General features: G+C 36.2%; 1 protein-coding gene across 21 annotated transcripts in view; it reads right to left on the reverse strand.

Annotated features, from left to right (window-relative positions):
- The window catches only part of LOC105475613 (diacylglycerol kinase beta), an 835,473-nt gene that overhangs the window by 573,328 nt on the left and 246,603 nt on the right, over positions 1-15,542 (reverse strand). For 20 of the 21 annotated variants that reach the window (XM_071094904.1, XM_071094900.1, XM_071094901.1 and 17 more), the window contains one exon: positions 12,760-12,913. In XM_071094904.1, the coding sequence (XP_070951005.1) occupies positions 12,760-12,913 (154 nt within the window). Of the gene's footprint in view, positions 1-1,419; positions 1,630-12,759; positions 12,914-15,542 lie in introns of those variants that run through there. The other variant, XM_011731032.3, reaches the window with a different exon arrangement.

The raw sequence follows: 15,542 nt of genomic DNA on the forward strand, positions 1-15,542 counted from the left end.
TCTCTTTATAACTAAAACGAAACATATAGCTGGGCAAAACAAAAGGGTGGGTTGGTTTGTTTGTTTGTTGGCCTCAAGCGAACAGAACTAAATATTGCTTCAGAGCTTCAGAGTAAATATTGCAATTGACACTTAAAGTAGTATAATCTGCAGATTCTTCTACTTGCCCTAGGCTATACTATTTTAAATATTTCATCACCAAAGTGAAGTAAGTGTGTGTGTGTGTGTGTATATATATAAAATAAAATACATATATATGTGTATGTGTATATATTATAATATACAACAAAGTACAAAGTGAAAAATAACCATTGTAACTGGAGCATATTAGTCTTATTAGGAATAATTATCTTGTACTTAGCATTTATTTCTGTTAAAATAATATCATTATATATACACATACATACATATGCATATACACATTCTTTTCTTCAAAGCTTTAGTTACAAAAAGTAGTTAGCATTAGTTAAATTGAATGTTGCCTACTGTTATCATATTTCTAAACACATTATTTTCATTATCCTCCAATCTAGACACTTCACTTCTTTAAACAATAACCTCAAAAGTTGTGTTTAATAGATAATTTTAATTCCAGCCTCAGGTTCAATTCTTAGCAGATAAGTTTTGAGTACCTGTTCAGTTAGTGCCTCTGATCCAATTTGTTTTATTTTCAAACATTTGCAGTTCAGATAATGAAAACAGTGACATTTTCTCTATTTCTTAATGAAATAGTCAAAAACAATAACATGAATTACATTTCTAAATTTATAAGGCAATAAAACACTCGTAATTTAGCTTTTTCTTTTAAAATATTGGTTCAATTTACAGAAATGTATCAGATTTATTTATCACATAATATAATTACATTTCCAACATCCTTACTATTGGTCATAATGAGTAGCATAGATAATCAGAATAAAAATAGTTGATATTAGTATTATCATACATTTCATGATTTTTACACTTAATCTTTCAACTATGCTTGTTGTAGTATATTATAATTATCTTTCGTTCTTTGTTTATCCAAACTCACAGCAAAATGAGGTAGATGGCATTTTCAGTGAATAAGAAATGTAATAGAGATAGTGATTCCTTATAAAGAGAAGACAGACTGTGAGCTAGAGTCCCCGATATGAAACTGGGATCAGACAAACCTCTCTGAGAACACACTCTGGTTTTCATCTGTTTGGACATTGGCAAAAACCTCAAACAAGCAATTACAGGGAGAAGGACTTAAAGTGCAGATCTTTGGGGATAATGTTTGAAAAGCAGAGTAATCTCTGTAAAGGAACAATATTAATAACAGCTCTGGTTGTATACAAACAATATTTTTGTACAGTGGTCTTATTTGACCCTACAATTCTGTTTTAAAGATGAGAAAGTGGAAATTCAGTAAGTAAACTGTTCGTGATCACATACCAGTCAGTCAACGGAGCAAAAAGGTGAGGACAAATCATCTAATTCCAAACTTTGGACTCTTTTTAAAAGCAGTAAAAATGAGATCTGTCTACACAAGTGCTGTCCAATAAAATTTTCTGCAGGCTGAGAGCAGTGGTTCACACCCATAATCCTAGAGTTTTGGGAGGCCAAGGCAAAAGATCACTTGAGTCCAGGAGTTCGAGCCGCAACCTGGGCAAAATAGAGAAACTTCATCTCTATAAAAAAAAATTTAAAATTACCCAGTAGGGTAGCATGCATTTGTAGTCCCAGCTACCTGGGGGGCTGAGCAAGAGGATCACTTGAACCCAGGAATTCAAGGTTACAGTAAGCTATGACCACACCACTGCAGTCTGGGCAACAAACAGAGCAAGATTTTGTCTCTTGAAAACAAACAAACAAAACAATCAAACAAACAAAAAAAACCTTTCTGCACTCTTCAATACAATAAAATTAACTACCTATGACTATTTGACCAAAGTTATTAGTGAATTTAGATTTAAATAGCAATGGATAGCTAGTGGGTACCATATCAAGTTGTGTAGGCTATATACTGTATGCAGATAATACAGTTGTGTAGGCTATATACTGTATGCAGGTAAATAATTGAAAGCTATTTAAATTACTCTCAGTAATTTGAATATATATAAGTATGGGACAAAAATAATTAAACCACCACACATTAAAAGAGCCCATGATGCCAAATTTTCTATATTTATCACATGAAAATAAATTCCAATAATCTCCTTAAATTTCACTGTACAGATATTGTTCAGAATGTATAATATCTTTAAGAAAAATGATATGTCGATTTCTTTTTTTTGAGACAGGGTCTCACTCTGTGATGCCCAATCTGGAGTGCAGTGGCATGTTCACTACAACCTCCACTTCCAGGGTTCAAGAGATTCTCCCACCTCAGCCTGCAAGAAGCTGGCATTACAGGTGTGAGCCACCACACCCAGCTAATTTTTGTATTTCTTGGTAGAGACAGAGTTTCACCATGTTGGCCAGGCTGGTGTCAAACTCCTGACCTCAAGTGATCTACATACCTTGGCCTCTCAAAGTGCTGGGATTACAGGTGAGAGCAACCATGCCCAACCAATATGTTGAATTTGACCTTTATGCTATGTATGCACACCAAAACATTGAAACATAATTTATTTAATGAATAATGGTAATGACTGACATTTATTAAGCATTTATAATGTACAAGATAGTATTTCAAATGATTTACATGCATCATGTTTTTTTTCAGTCTCACAATAGTTAATGAAATATATACACATATTATCCTCATTTTACATTTAAGAAAGCAGAAGTGAGAACGAGTTGCACAGGTATGACTCAAAATGAAGTCTGAATTGAAGTTTCATTTTATTTATTTATTTATTTATTTATTTATTTATTTATTTATTTATTTTTGAGACAGAGTCTTGCTCTGTCGCCCAGGCTGGAGTGCAGTGGTTCAATCTCAGCTCACTGTAACCTCTGCCACCCAGGTTCAAGTGATTCTCCGGCCTCAGCCTCCCAAGTAGCTGGGATCATAGGCACCTGCCACCACACACAGCTAATTCTTGTATTTTTAGTAAAGATGGGGTTTCGCTATGTTAGCCAGGCTGTTTTCAAACTCCTGACCTCAGGTGATCCACCCACCTTGGCCTTCCAAAGTGCTGGATTACAGACGTGAGCCACCGTGCCTGGCCTGAATTGGAGTTTTATACTCTAAGCATGATTCTGTGAGGCTGGTCAGAGAAAAATAAATCAGAGGAAACTGTCTTCTGCCTCTCAATAAAAGACCTTCGTTTTAAGAGTCTGGTTTTCAAGACTCTTAAGAGTGGATACATTGATTAAGTCATAAACATTTGAAAGAATATTAGAAATCATAGCCATAGCTGAGAACTCTTAATTTTCATCTTCCATTTGGCCCATGTCTTGGGCCATCTATCTTAATACGTTTGTGAACATGTATTTATATGTGTGCTTGCATGTGTAAACATGCACATATATTTGCCAAATCTTTACATATGATTTTTCTTATTGCTCATCTGTGTTTTTGTTAGATATACAACTAGCATGCCCTTTATAATTATAAACACAATAAATATTCAGGACCCTTAAGATTAGTCATGTAAAAAAGATCCCAGGTACTGAGGATAAAACATTGAACAAAGGAGGAAAATCCCATTTCCACAGAGCTTTCATTCCAGGGGATCAAAGCAAGTGTCCAACACCATTGCATATTTTCTAGCTATGACTAGGTGTTTTTATGAGTGAAAAAATGTTATGATGGATTTGGGCCTCTGCAGGGTATTAAATCTCTTATTTCCTTTTACTACAATATTACAAACTGTAAATAAATATTTTTGAATATGAAAGTACAAAAATATTAAGACAACACTATCATTTAGTATGCAATCATTAAGACGCAAATGAAAATACAGAAATGTGTGTTGGGTGAATAAACCTAATAATAAAGTAAAGGTGGAAAATTTGAGGACCAAAATTTACTTGGAATATTCAAATGGAAGAAAAAAGAAACCTGATTAATCAAGTCTAATATATTAAAAACCATTTAATGATTAAAGGAGAGACTTGAAGAGAAATCATCCCTTACTGGCAGTAATTGTATTAAAAACAAGACCACAAAATTATTGCAAGGAAGAGGCTGGCAGGATAAAATATTTTTTGAAGTAAAATAATTTGTGGATCATTACTTCTAACGATAATAATTAGAAGTATGAATTCAATACTACAGAGGTACATGGAATGTCAAGGTTGATATAAATAAATGTGAATTGGCCAGTAGACAGAATTTATTTCATCTTTATTCCTGGAGCACTTCTATGTCAGTAAGTTTATTACCTCAACAGTAATAAGTATATCGACATTAATAAATATCAAAATATTTAAAATATCTACCATGTGTCAGGAATTCCCCGATCTCATAGTCACACAAGCTATGTAGCCTGTTCAATTTGTGTTTTGGGGACCCTGTCTTTCCTTGTTTGCATTGTGGAAACTGAAATAACTTATCAATTATAAAAGACTTGTTAAGGTACAGCACAGTAATAAAAAATACACACACACACATATACATTTAATATCCTCAAGACAGTCCTAATAAGAGAAATATCTTCTTCTCAGCACAAAGTATACCTTTGGACAAGAACATTCAGTAAGTCTATTTGGTGAAAGAACATTTCTCCCAAGGTTCAAGTATCTCATTCTCATTGTACAATTTTCTGTTCTTAATTGATTAATTTTCTGACAGACATAAAAGAATCGTTTTTCCTTTTCTGCCTAAAAAGTATTTGGGGTGTGACTTCAATGCACAGAAAACATAAAATGACATAATCCTCCTATCGATATTATAGCTTATTGATATGTGTAGCACCACAGTGCAAATTAACCATTGCCTCATCAAACAAGCAATGGGAGAGTTGGGAACCAATGATAAGGCACCTAATTTTTTTTCAGAGATAGCTGTTACTACACTCTACTCTCAATCTGAAATATCTTCTGGACCCTTTTATACCTTCAACCTCATTCTCCTTCATGATAGCTTCTACATCACTAGCAGTGTAATTATTTTCTGGCTTAAAATCTCATAATGGCTTTCCAATTTCTTCTGGATAAAATTCATCACATAGTACAACAGGCAAAACTCTTCCCCACCTGGTCTTGGCCACCTCTCTCGCCTCTTCTGCAGCAGCACGACTGGAGTCCAGGCCAGACCCAGATCTCTCAGTGCTCTTGACAAGTCTATCTTCCTCCAGTCTCCTGAGGTCCTTGGGGCTCTGACCATGACAGGCCCTCTTCCCTCATTCCACTCCAGGCCATGCCCAATATTTACAAAGCCATGAGCATCATCTGCTCTGGGACAAACAGAAATGAACTTTTTGATCTCCTATCTTAGTTTAAGTGAATCATGAGAATCCCAGACTCCCAGTCATCTTCAGCCTCAAACTGCACTTTCCAGCCAGCCTTTCAGCCTTTTCTTTCTCTCTCTCTTTTCTTTTTTCTTTCTTTCTTTCTTTCTTTCTTTCTTTCTTTCTTTCTTTCTTTCTTTCTTTCTTTCTTTCTTTCTTTCTTTCTTTCTTTCTTTCTTTCTTTCTTTCTTTCTTTCTTTCTTTCTTTCTTTCTCTCTCTCCTTCCTTCCTTCCTTCCTTCCTTCCTTCCTTCCTTCCTTCCTTCCTTCCTCTCTTTGAGATGGAATCTCATTTCTGTCACCCAGGCTGAAGTGCACTGCTGCCATCTCAGCTCACTGCAACCTCTGCCTCCCAGGTTCAAGCAATTCTCCTGCCTCAGCCTCCTGAGTAGCTAGGATTACAGGTGTGCACCACCACACCCGACTAATTTTTGTATTTTTAGTAGAGACAGGGTTTCACCATGTTAGCCAGGCTGGTCTCAAACTCCTGACCTTGTGATCCACCTGCCTCAGCCTCCCAAAGTGCTGGGATTGCAGGCATGAGCCACTGTGCCCAGCCTCCAGCCTCTTTTTGTATACAGTTTTGCCAATAGTACTTACTACCATCTGATATGGTACACACATTTACTTTTCCGTTTGTCTGCCTCTCCCCACTAGAATGTAAATGACCATGAGAAGTGGGTTTTACTTTGCTCACTGATGTATCCCTAACAACTTTAACAGTAAATATCAATTTGTAAGTGATGAATTTTGAATCAATGAATACTGAATGTCTTACAGTTCATACACTGCCCTTTGATGGGACATTTAAAAATATATTTGAATAGAAATGTGTATGTTGATTTTTCTCCTTGGAAATCCTTTTGCACCCTTTCTCACCTCTACCTACTCCGCTCCCCAACTTTACCTGTATAAATCCAATTTATCCTGGATAACTCCAGTTTATCCGGAATGACTCCTGCAATGGTTCACCATTGGTTTTCCTCTAGTTTTATTTGGGCTCCTGTAGGCACCTCACTGTTTTCTCCAGATAGTCAGTTCAAAAGTGGGTTATAATATTTATTATAATATAATTGATCACATAATTGTTCATCTTTCTGCTTGACTTTAAAGGATCCTCAGCTTTCCCATGGAATTCCTAGCATATAATGAGTTTAAATAAATGGATGATGAGATGCATGAATTAATGAATGAATAAAATAGAATAAAATAAATTACTAAATGACACACCTATCAATTGAGCACCCATTATTATTTAAAGGGTGCTAGGAAAATCTTCTTTCTTTCTTTCTTATAAAACAGGAAGAAACAACAACAAAAACTGTTACACTGACCTGCAACAAGTACCAGACATTTCCTATTACAGATGCAACATTTTGGACATTGTGTTGTCCAACAGAAACAAACAGTATGAGTGCTTAAGTGAGTTAATATACTATATTATGCCCTTTTTAAATTATTATATTCTTCAGGAAACTACCAGTTACTAGTAATTGCTGTTGATTGCTATCCTATATGTAAAGAAAGATAATTTCTCTGAAGGCAGTTAATTCAATTAATGAATACTAAATGGTTGGAGTTGGCATGGGTGGGGATGGAGAAGGGACAGGGATGATACAAGGGACAAATGGTGTCTTGTAAAATACAAGAGTGCCAGGGTTGCTTCCGAGTTGCACACTCCAGGTGTGCCATCTTATTAATCATTGAATTCCTAGTATGGAACACATTGCATGCTATTTAATTAAGAGTGACACTTTAGCTGAGGCTTTAAGGAAGCACTGGGTTTTCATGCGATAAAGGCAAAGAAACATCATGTAAGAAAACTCAGTCCTGAGTGAGAAGAGTAGGTTTAAGTCACTGCAAATAGTTGGATATGGGGTGCATAGGGAAGGGAGATGGAGCAAATAGGGCTGTAGGCAGATGCTATAGCCTATGTGGCACTGTGCTTCATGTCTATGGAACTCAGATTTTATCACCTTCTTCACTGTGACTCTGGATCCTGGAGTCTCATTAAAGTAACTTCAGGTGGGAATGAATGTCTCAAAAGGTGGGGATGACTACGACTCCATGTACTCATATATCTCCTGCACCCATACCCTTCAGTAAAGCAACTCTGCTTTAGCTAGCTTTACATATAGAGGATCTAAGTTTGCTTGAAAAATAAGTTTAATTAAAAATGCTATGATAGTTGACAGTGAAGGCCTGAAATTTAGAAACCCAGGAGCAATATAATCAGGCTTCTATTTGAAAGGACGTTTTGGAGATGGGAAGTCAGGGCCTGCTCTGAGAGCCTGCTAATTGATAGTTTATGATGCAAGGATGAATTGAACTATGACACTGGCAGAACATTTGGGAAGAAGCAGTTATAATGAGTACTAGAGAGTATTTTGTGATTAACTAAATATGAGAAATGACACAGTGGAGGGTAGGAGGATTCCAATATTTTAGGACTGGGAAGTGGACAGATTCTTGGATGCTATTCACCAAAATAGAAGGTAGGAATAGTAGCAGGTTTGGGTAGAATCTAACCAATGAAGTTTCAAACACAGTCAGTTTGGTATCTAACTCTTTGAAATATTTGGACATTCAGACAGAGTTCCATCTAAAATATAGTAAATAAATATTATTTGTGATCTGTGTAGGTTGTGTGGGGAGTAATTGAGGTATGTTATGTCTTACAGTGCCAATGTGTTATATGATGTAAAAACAGTCATGTTGAAATGAGAAGACGTATTTAAATAAACTTCAAAAAGTTTTTAAAATCAACATAATTGATCTAGGATACAGTGCCAATAAATAATTGTTACTTTTTTAAAAAAACTGGAGAAGCGTTAAGGTCATATAAACATCGGGTACTAGGAATTTATAGTGACAGAAATCTGCATATTTATGAAATTTCTCTCAGGTTATGTTGAGTGTTCAAGTTGTAGGGACTGATATAGGAGATAACAGTTTTGATTGATGGTTGAGGTTGTGAGCCTCAACCATCTTTCTGCAACCATGTTGTAGAAAAAGAAAGATTCTAACTGATTTTAAAAGTGTATAAACAGAGTAATTAACAAGTAGTGGACCCTAAGGATGAAAGCAAGATCAGAATTGGTCATTGAACTGGCAGAGATGAGAGATTAGAGACCTGACATTTGCAATGACGCAAAAGTGGTATGAAAAAGCTGAAGAGATAATGCATTAGGGATATCTTCAAAAATCAAAAGTCAAATATGGAAACAGTAGAAGTAGTGACATTATTTTTAAATAGGTGATAAGAGGCACTTATATTACAACAAATTATATTATGAAAATAAGTCATCTTCTTCATTAAATGCCAAATGGATCATTACATACTATAGTCAAATAAAACCCAGATATACATATGCACATGTATAAATACATACAACCTTTATGCCTATTTATAATTATTTTAAAATTTTTATTCTATAAAAACTAAATGTTTTACTTTTACCATATATCTTATAATTGATTATCGTTCTGTAGTGAGCATAATTATTTTTCCTTTTCAGTGTTGCTTTTTCTTGAGAAGCCCTTATTTTTTTAGTTGCTATATAGAGTAAAAGACTAGCTACTCTATTCCTGCTGGAACTGTGGTAATGAAATATGGTGACTGGTAACAGGAAAACCAAACCAGATTATAGTCCCTCTCTGTTCAAAAGTCTGTTATTTTTCAGCTACAAAAACACCTCATTATACATTAGATAACAGATTATTGCAAAGCAAGATTCTATGAATGGAAAGGCATTTCTTTTGTCAGTTTCTGAGTCAAGGCTACCTCAGCCTTGAAAATTTTATTGTTGTCTATTGTTGCTTCTTCCTCATGGAAAAAACAAAAACAAAAACAAAAACTATCAAAGGTGGGTCTGAAAAAATATATAGGGTTAGAAATAGTCCTGTACAGTACACTATGTACTTAGTTCTAAAATGTGGAGGCCAAGCTTTGAAAAGGAATCGAAGTTTAATTAATCATTGCTTCATGAGGATTACACAGCCCATATTCCTTTCATGTAGTCTGTGCAATTTTTCCCAAATCAAGTACAATCTGTTTTTCATTTTTTTGTTTTGTTTTGTTTTTTTGTTTTTTTTTCCATTTTGAAACCTGATTTGATTTTTACCTCTAGTAAATCTGGCATCTTCTATTCAGTACTTAATATATGCTATTAGAAGAAAAGGAAGGTTTAGGTTTGAAATTCTTACAAAATCATCTAAATTATCAGAATTGTTCTCTTCTATGCGTGATACAGTTTTTTAGACAGACAAAATTATCCATAAAGATTTTCTCTTCTTTCTCAAAACTCAAGGACAATATCTTATCATGTAGAATTAAATACAGGACAACTTTCTTGTTTAATTCAATTTAAGGTATGTGTGATACATTTATAGCATGCAGCAGAGAACATGGAAGTTTTAATTCCTAGAATCATTTAAAAATATTCAGCCTAAAACACTATTAAACTGTAATACTACACATTAAGAACAGATCCACTGAAACTCATTCTGAGAAAAACAGAAAGTGTGGCGAGCCTCTCAATTCATGATTGAAAGAGAATTAAGAATCTAAAAATATTTTATAAGAAGAGAAAAATGATGATAAACGTATTAGTCATCATACATCTTGAAGGGCTATCATGTAGAATAGGTAAACTTGTTTTAAAAAAGCTTCTATCGACATATGATTACTTTAGGAAAAATACGTTACATCTTTAATAGATGCGAAGGCCAGACACCGTGGCTCATACCTGTAATCTCAGCCCTTTGGGAGGCTGAGGCAGGCAGATTGCTTGAGGCCAGGAGTTCGAGACCAGCCCGGCCAACATGGAAAAACCCTGTCTCTACTAAAAATATAAACATTGGCTGGGCATGTTGGCATGCACCTGTAGTTCCCAACTACTTGGGAGGCTGGGGCAGGAAGATCCCTTGAACCCAGAAGACAGAGGTTGCAGTGAGCCAAGATCACATCATTACATTCCAGCCTGACTCATCATTGCACTCCAGACTCTGGAAAGAAAACAAAAAGAAAAAGAAAAAGAAAAGAAGGAAAGAAGGAAAGAAGGAAAGAAGGAAAGGAAGGAAAGGAAGGAAAGGAAGGAAGGAAGGGAGGGAGGGCGGGAGGGAGGGAGGGAGGAAGGAAGGGAGGGAGGGAGGAAGGGAAAGAGAGAGAAAGAAAAAGAAAAGGAAAGAAAGAAGGAAGGAAGGAGGGAGGGAGGGAGGGAGGGAGGGAGGGAGGGAAGCAGTACAATATAATGCTTAATATTATGGACTCTTCATCATATTGTCTAAGTTTCATTTATGACTCAACCATCTATTTCTTAGTTACGTGTACTTGCGTTTTTATTTTTCAGAATGTCCGTTATTGAACTTATCTCTTTACCAACACACGTGTGTGTGTGTGTGTGTGTGTGTGTGTGTGTGTGTGTGTGTGGTGTGTGAAATGGAGTTTCGCTCTGTCACACAGGCTGGAGTGCAGTGATGCGATCTCGTCTCACTGCAATTCTGCCTCCTGGGTTCAAGTGATTCTCCTGTCTCAGCCTCCCGAGTAGCTGAGACTACAGGCACCTGCCACATGCCTGGCTAATTTTTTTGTATTTTTAGTAGAGACGAGGTTTCACCATGTTGGTCAGGCTGGTCTCAAATTCCTGACCTTGTGATCTGCCCACCTCAGCCTCGGAAAGTCCTGGGATTACAGGCGTGATCCACTGTGTCTGGCCTCTATACCAACAATTCTATATGCTACTTTGTGATTCTGGAGTTGGGAATCTCTAGACCTGTGGCTCTCCTTGATCCCTGAGCTCCTTGCAGGGGATTTTTAAGGTCAAAATAATTTTCATAATGGAATTGAGATATTATTTGCTTTTCTTACTCTCATTCTCTTTTGAGTGTACAGTGAAGTTTTCAAGAGGCTATATGACATATGATCCAGCAACAGAAACATACTACCAGATATAATTTACCCAGCTTTCCTCCATGAAGCCAGGCATTAAAGAGATTTGCAATGATGCAAAACAATGCTACCCTTCTCACTATTTTTGTTTGTTTTTGAAAATAGTTATTTTTCATAAGAATGGGTTGTTTTTTGTTAACAGGTAGTGGGCTGATTCTTGTTATTTTTGGAATGTCTCATCGTTAATATGGTAAATTTCAATAGATATCACTCACATAAACATAAGTTCCTTCAGGTCCTCAGTTTTTAAGAGTTCAAAGAGTCCTGTGATCAGAGTGAGAAACGCTGTTGCAGGTATTTCTTCATTGCCAGTGGATTCCTGCTCTGTCCATAGAGGACACTAGAGAGAGATGAGAAGGCACAGGGGTTGGGGCAGTGGGGAGGGGAGTTGGGGGAGAAGGGGTAGACCCTGAGAGAGAACCTGCTGCTCCTGTTGAATCTCTGCAGCCGTTCAGCCCCGTAGCGGGTTGTCCAGTGTAGGCTCTGGTCTCTAGCTCATGTTCACACCATCAAAGGCACAATGAGCTCCCCGCTAGGCAATCTGGGACAGGCCACGGTGATGCACCCTCCTCATAGGTCTGAGTTCCTGGGCTATAGACCCGTCTTGAATTCCCGAGCTTGAATTCCAGAGGCAGCCGGGAAGTATCATTGCCACAGAAGCACAAGAGCTGGGTCCGCTAGGCAACCCCTCACCTCAGAATTTCATCCTAGCTCCGAGGAATCCTTCCTCAGGGCTTCTGGGTTGTGATTATCGCCATCTAAGGGCAGCACATGTTTCCTGTGAGTCTATCTACATCACCTGTGTTTTCTTTTTGCTTTTTCAACCCTCCAAAACAGTTTAACCAATTACACTGTTTTACATTGGGTAATACAGTGAAATTTCTGTTTTCCTGACTGGAGGGAGATTGATACAACAGGTATTAGTGTAATTATGCGTCTCTAAAAATCTACCCATAATGAGAGAACCACCATCTCTATGGTGACACAAATTTAAGGTATCTAAAAGGAAAATCAAATCTCTGTTCTGAGCTTACAAATCTAAACATGTGAAAGTATATTGGCAATTAGCACAATAAATATTAAATATTATAAGTTTTTTAGATATAATTGCTTTATGACCACATTTTCAAATACTCAGCAATCTATACTTATCTAGCTATTTAAAAAGAGCAGTTTTCCAAATTTGATGGAAATATCTCTTCAAATTATTACCTAAACATAGAATTCTAAAGCAAGTGATAGATAAGGATAAATTATATTTTCTCTAATTAGCTATAATTATACTGGAAACATTTTAAATAACTCACACAATCTTATTGTGAAAGTCTAAATACTGCAAAAAAACAATTTTTATGCAAATCATCATTCATTTTTTATGATAACTAGATATTTATTTAGCCTTTGAAATTTGTATTATATAAACGTTTAAAGTAAGTAAACTTACCGCCTGATAGGAGAGCAGGTTTACTTTTTACCATTGGACTAGAATGAGGAAACTTGTTGCTAAATGACATGAAAAGGTGTGCAGTGAAATCATCAGGAAGCTCGGCTTCCAGGAATGTCTTCATGAATAGTTTGAAACCTTCAAAATCTATTGTCTGGAAAAAAAAAATTTTAAACATATATTTTAAGATCCAACCAAATGTTAAAATTTTGTGCTGTGTTCAAAATCATTAGAAGTAGAAATGACCTCAAACCATTTTATATCCAAGTTTAACAAAAGGCAAGTGCCTATTTGAGAAATAGAGTGGGTCGTCCTGGGCTAACATTGGCATTGGGATATGTATGTCTTACCTGTGATGGCATAGCAGGAAGAGGAATAAGTTTCTAGTTAGATATTTCTATTTCCACAGTATCTGTAATGCCTTGAAAAATGTACTCTTTGAAACTTAGTTTCCTCCTGTCTAAATTGGGAATAATAATAATCCCACCCCACACAGTTGTTGCAGTGATTAAATCAGGCAATCACTGTGAACAAGCCAATACAGAGTCATTTATATACAACAGGCATTCAGAGAGAGAGGAATTTTCCATCTTTTTTGCTTGTCACTAATGGTGATTATTGCTTTTGACAATGTAAAAAGAGGTTAACCTTAATATGTCAACTAAATGCCAAGCTCAATGGATATAACCTTCTAAAACTACATATGTAGACTTTCCAAAGAAACATATTTTAAGACCTTACTCTCTGATACTCATTGTAGAACTATATAAATGAGTAGACATTTATTTGGAGAGAATTTTGGTGGTGTTAGGATCTCCATGCCCTTTAGAGGAAACGGTGATAGAAGACAACTTCCAATCTCAAGCTTAATGAGAGCCTTTCACAGGAGCCATAGTGAAGAGCTTGGTTTCTCCTTGGAGATGAAGGCAGTGGGCCAGGATCTGACTCCTTCCTAGGAAATTGAGGACAAGCACATGGGTGCTCTGGGGACAAAGGCAAGAAAATGGTGCTATTTTAAGTTGGCCAAAACTCCTCATGACTGCAGGAACAATGGTGCATGATTATTTTCTGGGAAACAGATGTAGACCACATGGAGGAGAAGGCTGATGGAGTGGTCTTGGGTTCTCTCCAGTAGGGCATTTGAAAGGACTAGAAGACCTACAGAGAAGAGGCTGGAATCAAGCCACATGTACCCAGATCAAGAGAGTGCAAGCGATGGGCTTGATAGTAAGCCCTTGAAGAGCAATTTTTTTTCCCAATTTAATGTGCTGAGATGCAACTGAAAATAGGACAAAGAGGAAATTTGGCTGGCTGATACTCTTAGATCTGTTCACATTCCTGGCAGGTAAGAATAAAATTAACTTTGTAATAGAAAGTTTGTTTTTCCAGTGTGATAATACTGGGGGAAAGACACGGAGAATGACCAATTTTATTATTGCATTATTTGGGACAAACCTAAAATTAAATATGACATTCAGGAATATCATTAGAGATAGTAAATTTGTATAGATTTGATCATGTGCCAATTAAGCTTATATACGATGTTTGCTTTTTTACCTAATAGAATCTCAGGCAATAAAACAATGAAACCAAACCCTTTATTTATTAATAGTCCCAAGATTCTGCCTATACCTTAATCTAACTTTTTAATTTAGTTTCACTTTGCTTATTGATTCTCACAAGGACACTTCAGATATTTATTTTGGTGGCAGTAAGAAGATTTCATTTTCTTCCATATTTAATAAATTACCACCACTACCATAGAATATTGTCAATTCTAGCCTGTGAGGTGGAGGTTGCAGTCAGCTGAGATTGTGTCACTACATTCCGGCCTGGTGATAGAGCGAGACTCTGTCTCAGAAAAAAAAAAAAAAAAGAAGAAGAAGAAGATTGTCAATTCTAGTAGAAGAGTGAATTACATAACCAAAAACTCTAAATAATATTAAAAAACGTGAAGAATAGCCTCAGGTAGGAGTAGTGCTTCCAAAAAAGCAATTTGCTACAATGAATTCAGCCAACACTTAAAAACATGGTGATTAGGCCAACAGTCAGACACGAGATCCAAATAGTTTCCTTGAAAAGGAGCACCTACTCTTACTAAGAGAGCTCCTTAGAGACGGCCTATTAAAGAGAAGTATTCCACATTCACTTGGCTGAGTGACCAAAATTGATAGCTAATCTTCAACATGTATGAAGGCCCATGAGGAACCAGGAGTTGATTTTATTGTAAAGTTGCAGGAAGTCTGTGGGATGAAAATATTCACAAGCATTATGGTTAGAAGCAAAGTTACTTATGGCAGCACTTCCTTCTGTTCCTAGGTCTTCCATAGTCAGTATTTTATTTAGCAACACAACAGATGATAAGGAGCATGGTCTTTGAAGTCAGACTACCTGGATCTACTCTTGAAACCAACACAAGCTGTGTGACTGTGGACAATTTAAGCTCTCTGTGCCTCAATTTCTTCATCTATAAAATGAGAATAATAGCACCTACTTCTTGATTTGTTAGGAGGAACATATTATTTACTATTTTTAAAGCATCTGAATGACATCTGGCACACAGTAAACATTGTATGTAACTGAAGCAATTTTTGTGTAAAGAATCTCCATTTTAAAAATTCATAATTCCAAACAATATTTGAAGAAGAAGCCTAAAAGCCACATTACTTCACATGTTTTCATATTCATTTAACAAGCATGCATGGTTCATTGTTGTCTTTGTTGCTACTTTAAAAGCTAGTAATAAAATGTGAACTTCTAGAAGTAGTAAAGGACTAGAAATT

This window comes from Macaca nemestrina, chromosome 4 (genome assembly GCF_043159975.1).
Source record: "Macaca nemestrina isolate mMacNem1 chromosome 4, mMacNem.hap1, whole genome shotgun sequence".
Classification (NCBI taxonomy): Eukaryota; Metazoa; Chordata; class Mammalia; order Primates; family Cercopithecidae; genus Macaca; species Macaca nemestrina.